This window comes from Lates calcarifer, linkage group LG10 (genome assembly GCF_001640805.2).
Source record: "Lates calcarifer isolate ASB-BC8 linkage group LG10, TLL_Latcal_v3, whole genome shotgun sequence".
In the NCBI taxonomy this organism is placed as follows: Eukaryota; Metazoa; Chordata; class Actinopteri; family Centropomidae; genus Lates; species Lates calcarifer.
The window spans coordinates 18,011,049-18,034,606 of NC_066842.1; the positions used below are offsets into that span (position 1 = coordinate 18,011,049).

Here is a 23,558-nt window from a genome sequence, read left to right on the forward strand (position 1 = left end):
ACAATTCAGGTTTATCTCTTTATAAAACTCAAATAAGTAGATGCATATATGTACACAAGCTTTGGTCTGAGCCCTAGCATCACTGATGTCAACCAGATCCATAAAAGGAGCAGTGATGTACAATTGGCGGTTGGGTCACATGACTAAAAATACTCCAGCAAGCCAGACATACTTGTGTGAAAGCCAAGATCCAAGTTCTTGAGTATGAATCACAGCAGCCAGACCAAAGCTCATGAACAAGCCATTAAACATCTGTTAACATCTCTGGCTAAAATGAAATATGTTTCTTTAGCATTAACCTGGAACTCCATTGGAAAACAACTGAATACTTACACACAATTGCAAAACCTCTTGGTAATAACAAAGGTCAGTGCAAAAAAACAAACTGATGTTGAGACACAGTATATAATGTAATATACAGTATAACTGAATGAAACAACAATATAAACATGTTTTACTATTAGGTCCTTGTACAGTATATTATGGCTCAACTTCCATTTCGCAAGAATTTTTCTCTACACAACTAAAACAAATTTGACAATAAAGTCACTCTAAGTGGCTCTAAGTTATGGCTGTGCATATGAAGAAATTTAGCTTTGATTCATTCACTTCTCTCCCCAGTCTGTGACAATCTAGAATGATGTGATAAGGAGTCTGTCATAGATTTCTGAAGTCTAGCTTACTACGTGCACATTCATAAACAGGTATCACAGGTAGCATTTATGTCATGGCCAGGACTAAAAAAGGATGTTGTCGCTGGATGTGTTCTATAATAAAAGGACTTCAGTTTAGAGTCACTGTCACTCTGTAACATGTCCAAGCACTAGAGGGAGCTGCTCTTCATAAATATGTGTCATGAATTACTGTAAATCAGACTGCACTGCCAATATGTTGTATTCATAATATCCTCATCTTAGTCTTATATTTCCATTGTATTCAACCTTGATACGTGCATGCATATATACATGAAACAGTACGTTATTGCTGTGAAATCAAGTGTCAGACAAACCAGTATAACACTGAAAATTTTTCTTTGAAACTGACAGCATCCCAACAAAACATTTTAAAACTTGAAAAAGCAGCAAAATACCCACAGAGTACCCACTGCTACCTGCCTGAAACTCTATAGTATTTACACCAGTGACATATTGCACCGCCGTCTTCCCTGCTGCTGCTGCTGGTGGTCTCAACTTGAGTAATCCTTTTAAAAGTTTGTAAGCAAACTGCTTTGGTGCAGCCTGGTTTAGTGGTCCTTTGAGATCAAGTATTGACCTACAGTAAAGAAACTGTGTTATGTTAACAGTCTCTTATTATAGTTTGACATTTAAGATGTGTGAGCCTGCTCACAGTTTACCATAAATGCAGTATAAATGTATAGGCTCTGGGTGCTTTAGCAAAGATGACTTTACGCTGCAGCCTCAAAAAGCCCTTGTGTTAGAGTTGCTTATCCTCAGTGCACCGTGATCAGGTTAAGACACTTTGTTGGAGCAAAATTAAACTAACTGGAGATAAAGCAATGGTGAAATACGTAGCTGGTATTACATCACCGTATTTTGGTGTAAATATCTCATTACCATCCTTCAAATTGAAAAACAAATCTGGTCTCGGTTAATACACTCGCTTTTTGTGCAGCAAACAGTAACACAGACAGCAGTTTTAAATACAAGTTTGAGACTTAGAAAAGTTAACTGCCCTTACAAAAAAGGTGCGAGTATCACAGAAATCTGTACATACCAATGAGGAAAGTCCTTTCTCACACACACACACACACACACACACACACACACACAAACACACACACACACATTAACACACAGAAATCTTTGACACTGAGTAGCTACTGGCCTAAGATGGCTTTGAAAACGACTCAAGCATTAACAGAGTCCGAATCATACTGGCATAATTAGCAACACTGCTTCAAAAGGTCACTGATTTGGGCAGCTGCTGTCCACCAGGAGGCATCCTGCAAAAGTCTGGGCTGGATTGGACCAAGGGCACCCCGACTGGCGGCTGTCCCGAGGGCCTGGAGTGGCCTGGGGGAGAGCCGGTGTACAACAGTGGTGCTGGGAAGGCAGAATGGTCCCTGGGGCCCCGGGAGAAAGGCTTAGAGTAACTGGGCGAGGTTGCTCTGTGTGTGTCTGAACAGCTGGCAGCGCTACACTGGAAGGGAGTGAGTCTGTCAGCAAAACTAGGTGGTGGAGGGGGGATGATGGAATCCTCCACCCAGCTGTCCTCTCCGTCATATTCGGGCTCCTGTGGCAAACTGGGGAGAGCGCACAGCGAGGGAGGAACAGGAGAAGGGGTAGGAGGGATGAGGACAGGAGGTGGAGGTAGAGGGTAGAGAGCTGGGTCGTAGTCTCTGTTAATGGCATGCAGAGGATTGCCGTGCATGCTGGGAACTTCCTCAGGAGTGGAGCCCAGCAGCCTCTCCAGGTAGCGGTCATCCTCATCCACCTCAGACAGGTTGTCATATTGGGAGGTGTTGGAGGGCCGTCTGTCTCCCGCGGATGCTGGGACGTAGAGAGAGACTGGGAACTTGGTCGGCTTTGGGGGAGGAAGTCTGGGAGAGGAGGTGGAGGAGAAGGCATGGGGAGGGGAGGGCTTTGAGGGAAGAGGTTTTTTGTGTGCGACGTAATGAGATGCAGGTGATTTTGGGGATGGTTTTGGAGACGGCTTCATTTGAGTGACCAGCGGTGAGGCTGAGCAGGGAGAGGGAGACCGACGAGGGGTGTCTTGACCAATCCCAGCCCTTCGGCAGGGGGATACGCGACCCAAAGCTGTTGGGTCATTCTGCTCCGGATAAAAGAAAGGTGGAGGTGGCAGATCTGGAAGGTCCATCATGGCTTCCTCAGTCTGCATTGCAAGAATATCCAAAGCAGGGGGTTCATAGGGCGGAGGCCAATCCACGAACTCTTCCTTGGCCTCTGGGTCTGCAGGCTGGCTCACCGGTTCTCCCCTGTCTTTGGCCTGGCTACACTCTGGGAGCGGCTCCTTCACATCTCTCACCAACCCAACCCCAGCACAGGGTTTGTCTGCTTTTGGAGGTAATGGAGGTGCTCTATAAGGCCTTATGGGAGAGGGTGTTCTTTGCGTGTGGACTACAACTGGATCTGGTGAAGGCAAGGAGGGTGTGTTTGCCCTTGAGTCTTGGGGCTCTGCAGGAGAAGAGGTCTGGTGTAGAGTGATGCCGTCTGTTTGCTGGGTCTCTGTATTGGGCTGGCTGTGTGGCTGCAGATTTATTTTGACCTCCAGAGGAGAGTCAGGCTGCAGCGGCAGTAGGGTAACTGGTCTCTCTTGACCCAGAGGTTTCTTTGGTAGCTCATCTGACTTGGCTAAAAAAGGAGATGGAAGATAAGGAACAAATCAACAATGGCAAAAAACAGATACTTTGGGATAAATCAGACGAGGAGGTGAGTGTAGCTTTATACTATGACAGAGATAAAAGAATAAAAGAACACAACTGCACCTGGAGGAGCTTGGTACAGCTTTTTACTGCGTAGCTCAGACATAGCAGCCTGTAACTGTTCAATCACGGCATCATCAGGCAGGAAAAAAGAAGCAGCCAGCTGCTCCTGGAGAAACTCCCTCAGGTCCTCCAACTGAAGCTTCTGCAGACGCTCTGATTGGACACACAGAACAAAGACACCAGAGAGGCAATTTAACTCATAGAACAGATGACACTAATCTCAGAGGTTAAATGTCAGATAACCTTTGATATGGTGAACCACGAAAAGAAAAGACTACATTAATACAGGCCTATTTTTAAGATACTTTAGGAAGTATCTTGTCACAAAGATGGTTTTGCAAGAAATTGACCAATGTGCTGAAGCAATGCTCGAGCGAGCGTCCAATGAAAAGTCGGCTTTCGATTCTTCTCCACAGCAACTGGCTACTTGCATTATGTAAGCCATCCAGTTAGGAGGCAGCCAAGCGTGAGGCAGCATGCGATGTAATCCACGCAGTAACATCCACTACTATAGCAACAGCAGCCCTGCCCGGGCATGAAGCCGGTTTGACTCATGTAGCACGGCATGGCAATGAACATCATGTAATCAGCCTCATACTCACTCTTGTGTAACTTGAGGGTTGTATACGCCATGGCAGTCAGCATCTTCTCTCCCTCCAATATGTAAATGTCCCATAAACGCAGGGTGAGGGTGAAAGGGGTCTGTTATGTAAGACACATGGTGGGAGAGAGTCAGTCTGATTAAAAAATAATAAAGCAACCTCAAGTGTGGTGCTGTGTTCTAAAAGAAAAGCAAAGGAATGCACTGTGACATACTGATTAATGACTACATTTGAATGCAGAATACATCTGGGACTAGATATATCTGGTGATCGAGCATTCATGCAGTTCATATTCTTTAAACAGTTGAAGAAATGTGAGAAAATACTCACTCTGTCAATGAAGCACTGTAGAAACCATTTGGTGGTATAAATCCCTGTTGTCATCTGCTCCTTGTCCTGTGGGGCAGGAGTTAATGAGAAATAGTCTCTATGGGAATTCACTCCTCATAATCTGTTCTCAGTTATAAGTCATACTTTTCAAATAGTTCTGACTCTGAGCATGAGGCCTTTTGCAGCATAAATTAATCCGATAATGAGAGATGACCTGATTAAATCAACTGCAGCCCATGACTGCTAAGCAATCTGTCACTGTAGCTCCATGTCCGTTGCATGGGCAGAAGGAATCACTCAAACAGATGTACTGTAACTCACCAGGTGTTTCTTCAGCTTAGGCAGCATTTTGGAGAGGATCAGCTCGTGGTGGGCCTGGAAACGGTGCAACTTGGGAAATCCTGGGATGAAGAACCCTAACGCAAAGAAAAAATAAATCAACAGGCCATAAATGGTGTGTGGCGATGGACACAGAGACATAATATTTAGAAATAAAAAAAAGCACTTTCCCATCCAAAAGATCAAATCAGTAGTTGCTTCATACATTTTTATCCTTTCTAATAAGAAACAGTTATTATTTCTTGATCTGATCAAAAAAATGTTTTCTTTCTGTCTTAATTTCTTGCTCTATCTCACCGTGCATTGCATGCTTGGCATTGGTGAGGAGCTGGGACAGAGCCCAGAAGGCATCTTCCTCATTCAGGTACATGAGCAAGATGGCAGCGATCTGACTCATCCCCTGGCAGTAGCTCACCTCCTGAAGAGACAGGTTCAATTAAACAGAGTGGGCGAACAAGAGAAATTATTCATAATTTAATGGAGTACAGACACACAGGGGGGCCAGGAGACGAGGGGAGGAGAGCACCTGAATGTCTGATGTGGTCTGTAGGCAGACTGTGGATGAGTGTGGTTTCATTGCACAGTGAGAACTACAGACCTCATGTACGTGCAGCTACAATATTATAAACACTTTTACCAAAGGTTGTTAAAATATTTACTGCAGCTTAATATACATACTCAGTAATGTCATGTCTTCAACTTGAATGACCGCCAGTTTGACTCCACCATGATTCAATGATTTATATTAAACACATCACCCTTGGCAAGCGCAGATACACAAAACCAGACACACACTTGGTACTTGTCCATATTAAGGTGATTTATTGCACAGCTAGAAATGGACACTCCAAAGTATCCTTTCAAGGAAATACAGTAGATATAATTAGTGCTGAGGTTAAACTACACATTCTCCACATTCTTGTCTCCCATCACATAAGAGAAAAGGACAAACACACTTTTCTCCCTTATCCCTCCCTCCCTCCTTTCTCTCTCGCGCTCTCCTACTGACCCAGTTTCTTATGAGCAGTGTGTGAGAAGAGAGGAAAAAGGAAAAAGGGGACAGCACATTTCCATTTCCTCTGGCTAAAACACCTCTACCACACAGGAACCAACTACAGAACCAAATCAGAAAAACAGACATGGACTGTGTCTGCTGCACGGGGAGATGCACTGCACTGTACAAGTGACTGTCTTTGGATGGAGTAATATTTCTCTCCCTATGTGTGGCAGCAATCTGTACTTTTACAAGAACTGATATATACAGATTCAAGTACATGCATATGATGAGATAAAGGTTTTAAACACGTGAATATGGATAAAATGCTATGTTTGTCAATTATTTTAATGTGTATCTTAAATAAAATAACAACCTTATTTGTATGGTGTTATAGCTACTGTATATTATACTATATAGTATATGTATATAGGATACAACACTTATTCTTCAGATTATTTTCTCCATTAATCAACTAATAATTGCCCGACAAAATGTCAGAAAGTAATGAAAAATGCTGATTATGACTTCCTAAAGCTCTACACTCCTTGTTTTGTCAGAACAAACAGTCCACAACCTCAAGACACTTAGACCACTATCATATGAGACAAGGAAAATCAGAAAAGCGTCACAAATGAGAGAGATTGGAACTGGTTAATGTTCTACATTTCTGCTGTAAAAATGACTAAATCCACAATTAATCAGTTTTATTTACGCTCTAATATTTTTGCCTCGCCAGGTGAAGTACATTGTAAAGTCAAAGGGGAACTTGGCCTAACGATGTGCATGCTGAGTATAAACGGGGGCTCACTGGTGGTCTGACTGTTACACTGCGTTGGCTGTATATTCAGGCTGAGCCACACTCATAAATAAAAGATCTCACCCAAGGCTCTAAACAAGAACAAGAACAGATGGGTTCAGAGTGCTCAGCCTGTTCCTTGCTCTATGGAAACGAATCCACTCGATGGGCTTGCAGCTGTTGCGCCACTGGTTTGCTGCTTTTGCTGCGCAGCCAGTGTACACAAGACTCCTCCATATTATGTAACACACACTTAGGTATGCACACATATACACATATGCACATAAACACACTTACTGTGTTGTAGACAGAGTAAGCTGCTAGTACGTGAAAGAGTGCTTGCTGCCTAGAGAGGGAACAGAGAAACCATGGGTTAAAAACAAGGATGTGATTCCTTAGCAACAATCGAACGAGCTGAAACAATGCATTGGAGTACAGTTGAGTTTATTAAATGAAAATTCCCCAGGGCCACATGACTTGTGATTTCTCATCCCTAAATTAACTCCATCAATCAGCACAAACAGACTCAAAACAGCTGCAAATATTTCTGGGGAGGCTGACAAATCCTGGCTGCATCGTATCATCCTGGTAGTGTTTGTGTAAATCTGTGTGTGTGTGTGTGTTTGTGTGCATAGTCAAGGGATCTATGCCTGAACTATTCAGCATTCTCCAATGCGACATTTTATTTTATTGAAAAGCATGGGTGAAAGGACTTCTGTGAGCTATTACTGCTGTGGTGACACTCAGAATTTAATTAAGACAAATCACAAAAAAAGATGATGGGATGGATTTCTGTTTTTAGGGGTCAGTGACTTGACATCTCGGGGGGATTTTTTGTTTAAAATTATTTCACGTACATGTGCACATACTGCGATACATGAATATCAAAAATAGATTTTCATCTTGTGAGCATGCAGCTTCTACGGCTGCAGGGTTGTGTGCAGCGTAACTGATTACATCTGGAGTTTCAACTGTTTCAGACTGTGAACACAAGGCAGCCATTGTGTAAGTGTACGTGTATGTGAGTGGAACGGGGGCATTCACAAATATAATGTAGACATAAAGAGGATGTCTCCCCTCCAGGCCTCTATAGTAAATACATGTCTTATAGACAGTGACAGAGACAGGAAAGGAGCTTTAAATAGCTGTCAGTGTCTCGGTGTAAGTGAGACAGCTGTTGACTTGCAGGGAAGGAGTGGGCAGCCAAGCAGGATGGAGTTTTGGTCTGCTTGGACTTGGTAGCTTTGAAGGGGAAGTACATTACAGAGAGAAAGAAGGGAGCACTCAGTCACACACTCTCACACACACTTATCTCACATATGTGTTATTATTTTACCCTTTATTAGAATTATATGTATGTGTTGTCTCTAGATAGAATAACACTGTGGGCAGTGTTATTCTGTGCATGCACACTTGATGCCGGTGCACATTTCTGTATGAATGCCATTTCCTGTGGGGCTTCGTGCACTGACAGGAAGGCTAATAAAACACTGAGAAGAGGAAACAACCGCTTTGGTTTTGTGTGTGTGTGTTTGAGTATGTGTGTGTGAGTGTGTGTGTTTGTTGGGGGGAAGGGGCTGATTCAAGGTTTAAGCCAAAGGTCACACCCTGCCAGAGCCTCACTGAGGGTAACCCTGAACATGTGAGGTGTCACAGAAAACAAAAACAAGAACTTTAGAGACACCATATGAAACAAAAGAGATTGAGGGTATTTGTTATGAAAGCTGACTGAAATGTGTCACTTTAAAGGTCAGAGTAGAATTCACATGACCCACATGATTACAAGCTGTGCTTTTGCTCAGGACTCTTTTGGGTGGCAATGATGTAATAATCTAAAAGATGGAATTAGGAAGTCAACACATTGCACCAGTAATGTTTCTAAATGAACTGACACAGCCTCGTGTTGAGTGACGCTAAGAACTCACTTGACTCCAAAGCGGTCCATGAACATAATGTGGTTCCTGAAGGTTCTGTTGACGTCTAAGTCTATCTGCTTGATCTCTGTGGAGAAGTTCCGAGCCTGCTGCTTCATTTTCTGGAGGACAGAAAAAAGGACATGTATGTTTTAAAATCTAGATGACTGATAGAATGTACTCTTTCAAAGTATCAACATTTTAGAAGAACTGCCATCGGTTTTAAGATTCGTACCTCATATTTCCCGTCATTATCTTTTCTGACTTTCTCTATGTCCAAAAGCAAGGCCCACGCCTGGCCTCTCAGCTGCAGAGGGATGCCTTTATATACACGCTTTGTCAACTGAAAGACATGTTTGAGAGACATATAGATGGACATTAATAAGGACTCTCTAAACATACAGAGATGGTCTTAAGGGTCTTTCTATGCAGGAAAGAGGAAGAGGGTCACGTAAGAACGCTGCTCTATGGGGTGCACCCTTTTGAACTCTCTTGAATGACAAGGACTCATCACATGTACTTATGTACTTGCTTTAGCTGTCTAGACCGGAGAAGGGAAGGATAAGAGAATAAGCTGTACTTAAAAGGGGAATGGAAAACAGATTATTAAGAGAGATGGAAATGATTTGTCACATATTTTAGTTAAAGAAAGGGGAAGCACAGTCTAAATTTAGACTTTACGTTAACATGTCTGAGTTTGTTGATGTGCATTGCTACCGAGTTATGCACCTTCTCACTGTTCCTGTACTTGTCCCAGTTCTTCACCATCTTCAGCCATTTCTCCACTCGCTCTATCTCCTGCTGCTTTTGCTGGGGAGAGGAAAGACGGATATACATCTGGTCCACTGCACATGCAAAAGGGTGTAAATATATCACGTGCCATATTAAAATCTTCACTTGCTATGGAGGGGAAAAAAGTTCATACCTTCTCTTCAAGTGCACTGGGTGTTGGCAGTTCTTCTTCACTGAAGCAGAAAAGCAGAAATATGCAACTTGTATATAAGTATTCTCTAAGAATTAAAACCGAAGGTGTCAGAGCTTCAAGTCAAGTAACTTACTGCAGGAAGCCGAAGCGGTCAGTGACCTTAAAGATGCTGTAGTCAGCATCCTCCCATGGGTCAATTTTGACACCGTCCTGCCTGCCCTGAAAAATACACATACCACACCAAAGTGATTTAAGACTTGCTTGCGTGCTTGTGTGGCTGCAAACAGACTGTGGTACAGTTTAAGTAAATAAATTGTATGCCAGGTAAAATATTGAGAAGAAGATGCAAATGAATGAATGACTCTGATGACAGCACAAAAGAGGATGTTCCACATGTTTTACAGAGTTAGGTGAAAACGTAATTTTCAGTCATTTTACTGCCTATTTTACTAACTTGCTAAACAGAGTAAACCTTCCTACGATTTCACATGTGAAAGAGAGGTTCTCTTGTTTCCAGGAAAAGAAAAGCACTCAAAAGGCTTTTACACACAAATGCAAATTCACAGTCACCATGTCATTAATTGATCATTCCACTTAATCCCATTTCCACTGCCTGTTGGTAGCAAATCTATTCTAAGTTCACATATTGCAAACACCATTCAGGGCTTCTCTATTCAAAAAAGACCATCAACTCCTTTGGTTTGATGGCTTCCCCTTTTTGACGGAAAATTATGTTACAGGTAATCATGATTTTACTTGTTAACATTGATCATCTTTACAATCAAGACTTTCACAAACTGTGGCTACACTCTCTTCCTGTTGACACACATACCTTGTCATATTTAGAGATGATTTCAGCGCGTTCCTCTGCTATCAGTGTGTCTATGTCCTTCTTCATGTCAAAATCTGAAAGGAAGCGGACAAAAATGTCATTAATAATCATCAGAATTGGCATAAACCACATTAACGTGTCTGAATATATACATAGCTTGGTGATTTACTGTGTGAATTTTATTAAGTTAGCTCAAGTTAAGGGACAAGGAACATTAGAAGAACAAATGTTCTATTTAAGTTGGTAAGCTGGGAGGATTGAATCTTGAATCTAAAGATGGTCATGTGACCACTTCACGCTATTGGTGGGTTACATTTGTTTAAAAATTGTTCATTATGTCTACAAAAAACCAAAACAAACAAACAAACAAAAACAAAACAGGAGGTGGTGAAACCACAGTCACAGCAGGCTACAGCTTCTCTCCATACACACCACCATCAAATCAGCTTGACACAACTCACTTGCTTACATACTTATCCATCACCAAAACCCAAGGACCAGTAATACATCTGACAAATCATACAAAGTCAACACATCACCTGTCAAAGCCAGGATTTTACTACTTCTGTGTACCATAGCGTGGGGTCACAAGTCCTTTGTTAGATTTTGTTCTTTTAAAATAAATGTTGTTGCATGCTGTGCCAGTGAGTGAGGACGCTAGCCACAAGGCTACTGTCAGCTTCCTGTTAATGTGCCCAGAGCTTCAGCTGACAAAACAGTCGGTGGCATTAGACTACAGTTCGAGCTCACAGATTGTCAGTGTCAGGTGATGGTCAGTGGTAAACTGCGCATTATTTGGTTATTTTTCAAAATAAGAGTCATGACATTCAAAAGTGTATCATACGTATTACTGAAACAGAAGAAAAATAAGAATTAATCCACTTCAAGTGGTTTCAAAAGGAATACAGAAAAAAAGACATTAAACTTGAAACATGAAAGCTTTTGTTGTTGTGTTAGACCTGATAAATGGGTTACATCTGACTGTCTCTGGCTGTTAACGGCTTTTAAAAACAGTGTGTTCCTCACTGTCTTCCAAATTTGCCAGAATTTCAGGTTTTAAATCCAGTGAATCTGTCTGATAAGGGCAGCTCGGGACAGGCTGAGGGTGGATCAAGATGGTTTAGACTGAATCTCCAACCCTCTCACAATACCAAATAATCTGTGCAGTGAAATGCTTCCAAGCAAGCTTTTCCCTCCTTAAATTTTGGATCAAAAAGTCCTCTGATATGTCTCTAGACTCAGATGGGTTCATTTTATACAGTTTCAAACTTGAACCACTGGATAAACTACATTAAGGGAGAAAAAAGAAAAACTGTATTATTTCAGTGTATATTGCCGTCACAGTAGGCTAGTGGGTCATGAAAGTCATATGTAAAGTAGTGACAGAGTGACAGTCATAAGACTTTACGGTTTTGTTATGTGTATGCGCATGCAGCACTGGTGCCAACTCACAAGTTTTCAAGAAGCAGCAGAGTGGCCTGGGCCCATGAGGACAGAAACAGAGAAATGGTAAACTGTGGAGAAACCAAAACTCAGATGCTTCTGTAGCCTCTCCCCCCTCCCTTTTTCTCACACAGTATAACCTCCACCTGACCCCAGTCTGGCCCTTTAAGTGTGCCTCTAGCCTTCCCTGGACTGATGTGCTCTGACAGCACAGCTCGGCTGTTTAGCAGTTGTCAGGGCTGAACAAACACCCAAGAGAGAACAGCCTCACCGCTCGTCTGCTGGATCAGCATCTCAGAGTGATGTCTGGATATAAAGAATATGCCAGCTACGCCTAGCAGGCACAGTGGATGAAAAGAGATAAAAGAAAATCCCAGCCAGTCGCACCCTTTGAATACACTGTAGGAATTAAGGCATCATGGTTAAGAACCACCCGCTACTTTATTTCAAGGAAGTAGTTACACAAGTAGGTCTTTGTTATGCTCCACATTTAAATGCTGTCATGGGACAAATGCTTGAGATAAGAAAGTTTAACCCCAAGACTGTCAGTGCACTAAAGGGAAGGAATAAAGCTAATCTGGTGTTACTTTGACACAATTGTAAGTGAGTTAGATTTTTAAACTGCTTCATAGGTCAAACTAAGGCATTTAAAAATAAAATGAAAACCAAACTTGATTTACTTTCGAGCCACTCAGAGACTTTGTGTGACACTGTAAAGAAAACTCAACAGGCAAGCTTAGGGCAACAAATGCTGTGCTCAGAGGAATACTTTCACTGACGCCTGGCAGCAAGTGTAGCCAGCTGAGGCCTCAGGTGGTATGTATGTCTGGCATGCCTTGCAGCAACAGGTGTGAGGGCACCTGCCACCTCTCACAAAGACCCTTTAGCTTTTCCCTGCAAATCCTCATGCCTAGTACTGGCTAGGAGACATCTGGCCTGAGGCAGTGTGACACTTAAAAAACATAATTTACATCTTGATGCTGGAACAGTGACAATGACAAATGAGTTGAGAGGGAAGTTCACAGGGCATTGAATTTCTGTACAGTATTCAAGTATACACTACAGTAAGTATTATAAACAAAGATCAGTCAACTGAAAACTTGTCCTCTGACACAAAAAAAACAAATGAAGTGGGAATGAAACCCATGGTCAATTTGCTTCTGCCTCCACTACAATCAGAATTAATCTTAACATAAAGATGTTACTACTGATGTGATATTCACCTTTCATCAAGCAACTGATCCCTCATCCATATATACCTCATCTCTAACACCACAGCATCCAGTCTTCTCCACCAAAACAATGTCCAAGCCTCCTGTCTAACAGGTGGTCAGTGAAACCAGACCACTGAACAAATGGACTCTGCTGTTCTGCACTTTTCTTTTTACCATTTCCCTTTTCTCGTGCACCTCAGGTCAGGATATTTCAGGTTTTTTGAAGCATCAGCATATTGTTCTGAACAGCTGAGTATGCTGTCTGTGAGGGCCTCGCCTATATCATATAATCAGGGAAAACTGGCTGCATGGCTACTATTTCAAATGCAGGCTACATCTAAAAGTCTAGATTTTAACAATAGATCAATGTAAAGCTGATGTCTGTAACTTTCTGTATATTGTTCTCCCCAGAAGTGGACTGAACTCAACAACCTTTTACAACAGAGCTGATGGTAAAATTTGTGTTGAAGCCTGTTTATGCTGTTTATTTGAGTCAGCCACTGCAAAACTTGAAAAACATACCAATTAGCAATGTGGGCTTATAGTATATTGTTAGTTTCGATATGAAAATACAAACATTGTGTGAAATGCAACACTTCCCATTGTACCTGCTGAGTTACTTAACACTGCTGGCACTGACAACTAGGATACACAGTACTAAAAATAAAAGAAAAGCAAAAGCTGCCAAGGCCAATCCTGGAGTAAAACAGAGCTTTTTTTTACATCACTGTCCACTGAGTACATTGGTGTAAAAGGTCTGTTATGCTTCTTCTGTAGGTTCCAGCTGCTTACTTCCTGTGTTGTGTCTCCAGACTGCTGATAGTATTGTGTTGGGTTCAGGAAGAAAAGGAAACCAGTGACTGCCACTCCTTCAACAACAGGTTCAATGAGAACTGCAAAAAGAGTGTGACAACAAAATGGGTCTTCCTCAGACCCAGACAAACCCTTTTACTGACAAAAGTCTCAAATTATCCAGACTTGGCTTTTTTTTAGTCAGCAAAAAAGATGTGAGTAATACCACACAGTGGTCAGTTCGCATTAAGACTGCTGGTATTTTTCCTGTGAGTCACCAACACAGCTGAGGCCCTCCTCAATAGGTACCCTGTCAAAAGTATTACATCTTGTGGCTGGCTCAGAGAAATTTACTTTGAACAGCTCTTTTCAAGTGATGATTGGGAAGGTGGGTAGTTGTGGCGGAGCTCAAGGTGTCAAACAGATGGTAGCTGGTGGAAAAAAGTGAGTAAGTGGCAGAGAAGGACACAAAGTAGGAAGGAGATTATGCAGTTAAATATCACACCTGGGGGAGTGTATAGTGAGTTGGAGTGCATTGTAGGTAGGAATATGTGAGAAATAAGAAAGAGAGAGAAATTTATTCAAGACTTTATAGCTTTTAAAAGAGAGAAACAATTGTAGATTTCAAGCAGAAAGTGCAGAGACATGACAGCAGATAATCACGTCTTTTACGGGAAAAAAAGAAATACAGATCCTTTCACACATCTCTCATTATACAGCAGTGGTGAGGAAGTGGTGGGTTGGCCAGTTGAGACAGTGAGCTTCCCGTGGGCCAGTACTGCAGAGAACTAGTGACACTGAATATGTGGTGATAAAGCACTTTCCTGTATGGCTAAATTTTGATGATCTGGTTGCTTACAGGATACAAGACCTAGGTGACATCATTTCCTGTTATGACATAGAGCTCTAAATCTAGCTTGCCTATATAAGCTCTCAGTGCACTGTTGTAACCACAAACAGCTTGCAAAGCATTGAATCACATCCAGTTAATTATATGGTTTTAAGCTGCACTGCAGTTGATTTATCACCAAAATGTCTTATCTCTGAATGTAGTGCATCTTTTTGCTACGTTCAGCCCGGGTGTGACCCACATGATCTAAGGTGTCACTGATAGCGACAAAGCCACAGATGATCTCACTTTCATGAAGCAGAATTATCAGGACAAGTAATTTTACAACAGAACCTTACAGGAAGTTTAGGTGTGAGCCAGCCGGAACCCTAAAGGCCATTCCTGTCTTAGAGTCTAGTATGCTAACTGATGGAACCACAATGTTTAGAAAATGAGATAACATCTATTCATTAGCAGTTGTCCATACAAAAAATGGAAATCAATGACACTGAATTTAAATGACATCATTTCATTGAAATTTACCATACTCTCTGATGTGTTTATTTACTTCATACCTCTTTTCATAGGGATGAAAAAGCACAAGTCCTCTTTTTATATATTTCTCCTTGATCCATGATCATCTCCCTTTTGGCTGATAATCAATCCTAATCTCAGTAGCGGTCAGATTTAAGACAGAGGATTATACAAGAACAAAGTCAGAATGAAAGCTTGAGATTAGAAGGAGTATTGCAGTAGTCAACTTACTGTGGGAGTGCAGTGATCTGCCCTGGACTGATGGTTTGGGTTAGGTAAGGGGGTTTGTATGTATGTGTGTATCAGTGGGCTGACATCTTGAGCTGAAACCCTCAAGTGAAACTACATCAGGGTGTGGGAAATTAAGATCAGCAGAACGAAAGTCAGAAGAAAACGGAGTTGAAATCACTAAGCTGAAGACTTCACTTTGTTTCATCTCAACTAACTGTGTTCATATTAGAAGTGTTACACAGATGTTGCACTGAAATCCCAAGAGACAGACTTATCGATTATTGAGATATGATCACATTTTTGTTTTCAGTGAATGTCTTCTATGTGGCTGGCGCTCAAAACCCTAACCTCAAATTGCCGATGCCGTGATGAAGCGAAAGACAACAGATGTTTCGTTCTTTTTACCACTGGATGATTAGTCAATGCTGTGTGGTCAGCCAAAGGACGCTCTGGCTCTGAGATCAGACAAGCTTGAGCTGTGCACTCATTCAACCTGGTTAACCTCACAGAGTGTATTCCCATGCCATGCTGAGCCTATCATACATCTGTGTCATTTAATATCACTCTATATTAAACCATCATCTGTCCTGCATGCGCTTACATTATGTTGCCCTGCGTTCTGAAATTACCATGCACCAATTATCAAAGGTGAGTAAAAACACCACCTTATTATGATGGTTCATAAGTGGAGGGACTTTTAACTTTTGTTTTTGTATTTCATTTGAAGAGATCTAAAATGGAAAATTCAGAAAGTTAACAGACAGCCCAGAGAAAACCTTATCATATATATATTCATATATGTGACTGAATCCTACACTGTCAACACTGTCTCCAGTACCCCTACATCCCATGACATTCATATATGTTTGATACATTTTTAAAATATCACAGCACATAAAATTCACTACTTTTGCAGCTGTGGTTGTTGTCTTATACATCTTTTGACTTCAGGGTTCGAATTATGTGAATAAGTGTAATGAAATTATTTCAGTAATTACTAGAGTCATTACTAATGCAATTTACCACAGTAAACTTCAAAGAATGTTCTGCAATGCAGTGTATGTCATTACATTAGCTTAATGTTGTGGCTCATGGTGATTGTGGAGAACAAGCTATCATTCCAGTTCAGAAAAGGAAGGAGGCTAACAAGCGACCACATGGCTCCAATTTCCACATGAAGAAGTCTGAAGTCCCAGATGGCTTCAGAGCTCTGGTTCTTAATGGGTGTCAGACACACAGTGTGTGCATATAAGCATGCATGTGTCTAAAAGAAGCAGAAAATGAAAGGCTGGAGAGAGAGAGAGAGATCGGGATCACTCTGAGTCTTCTCTATTTTTAGAAGGGACAAGGTGGCTGTGAAAATGGACCAGAAATGTTTCATTTGAGTTGCAAAGGGGCAGGAAGCTTCAGGGTTAATGATACAGTTGCTCCTGTTCCAGGTTGACAAATTCCTGCCAAGAGACTGCAAGCAAGTTCAGAACTTTAGATCTTCTGTTCAGTTCCTCTCAACATTATGTTGATCTGGTGGTTTAAAAAATGCTTGTTTTAAAGGAAACCCCCTCTGAGACTAGGAATCACTAAGTCACCCCACAGGAAATCCAAGCAGGCTGGTACAACATGTTCAACAGCCCTCCCTTTCTTTAGAGGAGGGTATGTACTCAACCTGGAACTTCAGAAATACAGTAAAGCTGATCAAACTGCATAACTGTAGGCTCGATGCTCTAGTGTAACCCAGTGACTCTGTGTGAGTCCATTATACACAGTTAACAACTTGTTAAAAAACATGTTGTGCTACTAAATTTGATCTTGTTTTACATCTTCAAGCACATTGCAAGTATTGAGCAATCATCAAATATACAATGACAATGTGTGTGTGTAAATAAAGCCAAAATGCGTCAATACCATCTGCACCCTCTATAGACATAACAAGGATACAAATGTCAAAGCCCTGTGCTACCAAACATATGTTTTGCAGGTGTGATGGTGCATGGACAATGGGTAATTGTTTACCCCTAATCCCAGTGGTTCCTCTCGGGGATTGTTCAAAGTGGCTATTGACTCACAGTAAAGCTTGACAAACAGTGTGTTAGCTTCATCTACTGTTGATGGGGTTGAGGCAACCACTGAGACCATACAAACTAGGAAATCAACTTAAAAACAGAGACAAGAATGATACTGCTTTAGACCAATGAGACAAAATCTAACTATTGGGAAGCTTTGATATCCAGTCACAAAGTCTCCTTAACAAAGAGACCCCTTGTCTTTCATGCTGTCTGAGGCTCTCTTTCCTCCGTCTCCCTCCATTTCTTTTGTACAGCTGTAGTGTTTGTGTTTATGCATAGAAAATAGCAGCAACACAGAGACTGTGTGACCCAGGGGCGAAACATCTAGAGCACAGGGACTGGGGAAAAGCACAAGGCTCAGAATAGCTTGTTGTCCCTAGGGGGCTTCTCTGTCCTGCTCCGCTCTGTATTACCACTGTCACTCTGCCTTATCGTTTTTCCAAAGCTGAGCACATGGAACATAGATTCACCAATAACACTAACCGTCCCAAACTATCTAACCGTCTCCCCGTCTTAGCAAAGGAAATAACATGCTGGAGTCTGAGGAAGAGAGCTCTCTATCATCTTACCCTGCATCTAACCCAGCCTGAGAACTGTCTGTGGTCCTTGCTGCTGCCTCTCTGTTACCTGGGGGAGCAGGGGAGGGGGTGTCTAAATATAACAATGACCACACAAAGTTTTAGATACTGGAGTAGCGGGCCAGCCAACAGAGGCCTTGTTTCCCAGAGTGGCAGTGGCACTTTTTTCCAAGGGGTGGTATGAGGAGGACAGGAATGTCAAGGGAACAGTATTCATAAACACAAAACCACAGGACCCTGCTGAGAAAGCCACATTCTCATAAATGGATCCTCTTCCTTTCAAGGATGGAGTCATAATGCAAACAGTGAAGCCTGGAGAAAGCTCTCTCTCTCCAGAATTTGAGTAACTAGTGTTATTACTTTATAAACCAGTGTGATGTTATGTTCTAAAAACTTGAATTATATATAGATATTCTAACTAGTTCAATATGAAGTGAATGAATATGAAGTTAAACAAATAATAATACATGGTTTAGAAATGAAGGGAAATACTCAATGTTTAGGGAAGTTATGCATCCTCACGGTGACTGTCATGTTATTAACTATTTTCAAGAATAAACTACAAACTTGAAAAGTCTTTTTGCAAAACAGTCTGCTTCTACTGCAACAAGATGCAACTGCTCAGGTCACCGTTAAGCTCACAGAAACATCAGATCAATGCTGCTTCCGTTGTTAGCACACCGCTACAATCCCCTGACCGTACCACAGCACAGCACTAGTTTTTATAATGCCAAACAGACTAAATAATTCAAGAAGGTGAACACACACAAAGCATGTTACCCAATGGAAAAGGCCCCAGTGGAGCCAAATTTAAAAATCTAAGCAGAAATTATGCTAGCTTCACTGGTGCACACTCCATTGGTCATTTGGTCATCATAGTTTTCATGTACAAATCATGTTTACAAGCACAGAAGCAGAGGATTACAGTGCATGGGAGAGAAGTAGTCTTACACTGGAGGGAAAGTGTAATTTCACCATGATTCAACAACACAAGGAGGTTAAGTATTTGGAGAAAAAACAAATTTGAAGCGGCATGTAAAAAAGACACAAACGAGAGACAATCACAGAAGGGAAATTCCATGATAGCCCAGTTTAGCCTTTATACAAAAGCCAAAAAACAAACAACTATTTGGGCTATTATCCTGTGGACACATCACTCTTCTCCTTAGTGGTGTAGCAATTTTCAGCCTGAGTGACAATCTACCATTTTAACGGTAATGTGACCTCAATTTAACTAACGATAGAGTGTGGGAAATAGATTTGGGTAATTTATAGACAAACTGGTTCATGCAAATGTCACACTGGATGTTGGCAGAGGTTCTTGCTACAGCCCAAATATAATGGGAAAACATGTGATGGTGCTATATAATCATCACTTTATGTGGCAAGTAGGGCTGCAAATAACAATTATTTTAATTTTCAATTAATCTGTAATTTATGATTAACTGGCAAATAATTTTAAAAAAGTGGCATCTAGACAAACAATTCCAGGTTCCAAGATGACATCTTTATCAATATAGCTGAGCGATGAAAAACAATGCTTCTACCTGCTTTGCTATCATCCACCACATTCTTAAGGTTTATTCTTTGTTTTGTATATGAATATCCTATAAATGTATTGTCATGATCATCATGGCTTTGTGAAAATCTAAGTATTGGGACTGTGTCATAAATAGTAGAGCTCACTGAAGCCTTTCTGCCTTTATTATGGTTGTCAAAAAGCTTCACTATCTGGTGTGTTTTGTGACACTGGTGCGTCTGTAGGCCGTCCATCATAAAGCCGCCATTCAGGCAGACAAAAAGGCTATTGATGCCTCTCCACTGAAATAATATTATCACAACAGAATACAATAAACGCTGCTGATTGAGGAGAGTTATGAGGGAACCACAGACGGCCATTAAATTTGGTCTCAGATTTAGTGATAAAAACCATTAATTAAATATTTTTCAGCAGTTGTTTCAAAGTAGAGCTTAACACATATTTGCAATGCTGGTGCAATGCTTTCATCCAGGAAAGATAAATCAATGCCTTTTAATGCCTCAACCTGAGATAAGTGGTGATTTACAGGAAAAAAAATGAAGAAGACTTATTCAACAACTGTGTACTAAAGAAGGCTAATGCAGCTGACAGAGGCCCATTCACGGGCATAAAAACAAAATAAGGGGCTCACATGCTCTGCCTCACACGTGGCTCACATCCTGTTGGCATCAGAGAGGGCAGTCAGATCATTGTTCAGGAGCACATTCAAGTGCCTGAAAACTTTCCACAAATAAAAGCTTAGTTTACGCGTATTTCTTAAATTCAAACTGTGCGGATGAATTCAGCTTTTCAAAGATCAAACTTCTTCAGCAAAGCACAAAGTTAAGGCTTCCTTTGTTTTACAAAAATATACATTAAGGATTGTAATTACATATAAACTGATCCACAAACAGGAGGCACATCCTGTACATTGAACCTGGACCACCCTTTTGGAAATGCCCTGGTTGTAAATGGGCATCACAATAAACCCAGTGGGACTCTGAATAATGGTCCTGGTTTAAACAAAAATCAGAAATCAAACCATTTGATATCAGTAAGAACACAGAGCAAAAAGAGGGACACAACGAAATGCTCGGGGATGGGTGGGGGCTCTGACATGCTACAGTTCTCATCATACAAAAGTATAGGAACTAAGCTATCACCTTTCCAATGTTGGGCTTGCTCTTCAAACCACAAGCACAATGTCACACAATGTCACACACACACACACACTTAAGGCTGAACAGTAAGAAATTCAAAATGCTTAACGTCTAGCTATGCTATAGGCTTGGTGATGTATGTACAACCATGCCAAAAATAGCTATGTTATAAAAAGATGACAGTCTGTAGACTGATGATTTGTACTAGAGTATAAAAGTATATGCACCTATAAGCATGTGACTTGACATATGCATGCAATAAAACAACCTAAAAACAACATAAAACAAAAAAAAACCTCACACCAGCTCATTTACAAAAACGTATTTATCAGTCTTCATGTGCCTCCTTCACATGCCTTCAGAAACAATGCTGTCCATCAATGGCATGCATATTTAAATTGTGGGGAAATGGACTCACTATTAGCAGCATGCACATCTGCTACATTAGATGGAAAACAAAAACACAACGAGGAGGGGGGCAAATGACAGTAAAACAATGAGTGCCAGACATCTGGCAGAGGATGAGAGCTAGATCCTGCTGGAGATCTTTCACTCAGACTGTCTGTAACCTCCCCCACTCCATAGATGAACCAGTGAGGCGCCCAGTTAACCTTCCAAAGGGGACCACGCATGGCATGACATGACATTACAGACCAGTTACTGGCCTACTTCTGGATGCTGGAGCATCTGTGGTCTGTGTAGTGGGCTATACAGGGTAAAATAATTTTTTCTCTATTGATAAGAACCATGTCTCCTTCTTAAAATTAAATCCATACCAAGATATCTTGATAACAACTATAGTTCCTGATTTGACACTTATCTCATACTTGCTGTGTCCACATTCATTTGCCTGCGTAACTTGAAGATGTCAAGACTGAAACATATACAGGAGATAAGAATTGGCTTCATTCATAGACACAATGACCAAACTGTGTACAAATACCGTAGCCGGCGTGGATAACCAGAAAACTAAGGAGAGAAAGATGCAAATCCCATCATAGATACATTTCTCAGCCATCCTAGCCAGGGGTTTACATGCCATTTTAACTGCTGGAAAGCCCGTGAAGAGTGATGCAAAATCAGAAATTCCCCAAGAGAAGCGCTAATTCACCTCACCACAAAGCGGTTGTAAGGGTAGCCATCTACTCTTACAGTAAATTGTATATGTTCTCAGAATAAGGAACAGCATTCGTCTTTATTTCTATAAATCAATCGCATGTTGTTGGGAGCAAAATCTAACGTTATCCAGAGCAGCACGCGAGCAAGTAGCTGTAACAATCAGTGGGGACCGTTTCCTTTATTGGTTTGTAGTGAATTAGGCAAGTTGTAAAAACATAAAAGGAGCAGAAAGAGACCCATGACCCATGCGAGACCCAGGTCTTTTGTGGCCACCCACATACTAGCGTTTACAGCGCTAATAATTGTAAAGAGAGTGAAGACTAAACAGTATACTGTAGTAGAGACGCTAACAGTTAAACAGCAAACCGTCGTCGCTGCTTACCGTTTGGAGTGACTTCCCTTCTTCTGCTGCGCTGTACCGACAAGTAGAAACAAAATCCACTATGCTCATTCTCTCCCCTCGCTGTCCAGGCGAGCCGTCACCCAAACGCTGTCACTGTGCTCAAGGCTTGTCCCCTACTGTAGACTAGCGCTGCTGAAATCGATGCTGGTCAAACGGACTCGCCCCCCTCGCAGCCCAGCTCCACATGCCGCGAGCTGGCCGCGGCTGTCTGGTGCCAGTGACAGTACGACGCACGCGCACGAGCAGCGGCGGGAGGCGCGCTTCTCACGGACCAACACTCTGTTGGTGTAAGGGGTTCCGTGTTTGATGAGCAGGAACTGACCTAAAAGACGGTGAGCCACCTTAACGTCCTGTATGTGTTTTAGCAAATACACTTCAAACAATGAGGGAGTTTCACTTCTTCCACCTTGTTTTGCTCAGATATGTCAGCCGATGTTTTGCTAGCTGATAGCAGATTGACGGTTAGCAACAGCGGTTAATGAAATTAACTTGTTGTGGCTTGACACATTCATGTTAATGTAGTATTTAATCAACACTTTACAACTTTAAAGTGAACAGTTGCAAGCAAATTAAAGGGATGAAAAAACTTTGACAAAATAAATTGTCATCTAGCGCCCTCTGTTGGATAAACCCTACAGGTGTTCTTGGGGTTTTTCATGTTTCCTATATCACATGTCAGATGGGTTTGGCATATGAAGTCTTAAAATAAGACAAGGTTTACTTATGACCTCAATTTGCACATAGCTCAGAGAGTTATTTTTCCCCCTCAGATTGTTTAATTTGAAGGTTTTTTTGGAGCCCAGGACAGTGGCCTCGCTGTTTTAGCTGCTATTCTGGTCCTGTTTGGGGCTGTCATAGGGGTGAAGATCCAGAATTTCAGTATTTATCTCCGGATGCGTGGGGAACTGCTGTTCTAAACTGACAAAGAATAAAAGATTATACTGTGTGGTAATAATGGCAAGGTTTTGTTACAGACACTTTCAGGTGCAGGGGAGAAAAAGAAAAAAGAGGCATCTTCAGGGCCAGATACATATGGCACTTGGGGTACATGGCAGAGATGCTTAACATTATCTGACAACACCTCACAGTAATGTTGTGTCATGTTATATGGATGCAACAGAGTGAAAGCCAGTTACCCATACAGCTTAGTGCAACAGTGAGTGTCCTCTACTAAAGATGGAGTGGTTTCCAAGTCCCACTTCATTCAAGTCATGCAGTTGTTTTAGGGTGTAATAATATGTGAAGAGTAGAGTGAGAGAATTTGTGTGTCTGTATTAAAATACAGTTTAATTTAATACAGAATCAAAAATTGTCTTTGAATCATTGCCTGTACCTGAGGAATGACCCATCATCTCCAACAGTGTGCAGCAGTGCCCCCCTGTGTCTGAATGTGCTTTTAGTCTTGGGCTGCTTTTTCTGTCTCTAATTACTGGTCTTTTTAATATAACACATTTGACGAGTCTGAGTAGGAAA

The 23,558-nt window shown here is 41.5% G+C and overlaps 2 protein-coding genes across 4 annotated transcripts in view; one reads left to right on the forward strand and one right to left on the reverse strand.

The window, feature by feature from the left end:
* Positions 1 to 4: 4 nt before the first annotated feature.
* si:dkeyp-19e1.3 (USP6 N-terminal-like protein) lies at positions 5 to 22,277 on the reverse strand. Its single transcript, XM_018664093.2, has 14 exons — positions 22,065 to 22,277; positions 10,201 to 10,274; positions 9,502 to 9,587; positions 9,369 to 9,408; positions 9,173 to 9,253; positions 8,679 to 8,786; positions 8,456 to 8,565; positions 6,828 to 6,876; positions 5,035 to 5,155; positions 4,720 to 4,814; positions 4,399 to 4,464; positions 4,069 to 4,168; positions 3,467 to 3,619; positions 5 to 3,332 (listed from the first exon to the last, which is right to left on the reverse strand). Exons 2-14 carry the CDS (start codon positions 10,264 to 10,266, stop codon positions 1,918 to 1,920), a joined length of 2,490 nt encoding a protein of 829 aa, XP_018519609.1. The 5' UTR covers positions 10,267 to 10,274; positions 22,065 to 22,277; the 3' UTR covers positions 5 to 1,917.
* The window catches only part of cpt1ab (carnitine palmitoyltransferase 1Ab (liver)), a 19,909-nt gene continuing 18,628 nt past the window's right edge, over positions 22,278 to 23,558 (forward strand). For all 3 annotated transcript variants that reach the window (XM_018664094.2, XM_018664097.2, XM_018664095.2), the window contains exon 1: positions 22,278 to 22,417. The gene's annotated coding sequence lies outside the window, so the exon portion shown is untranslated. The remainder of the gene's footprint in view (positions 22,418 to 23,558) is intronic.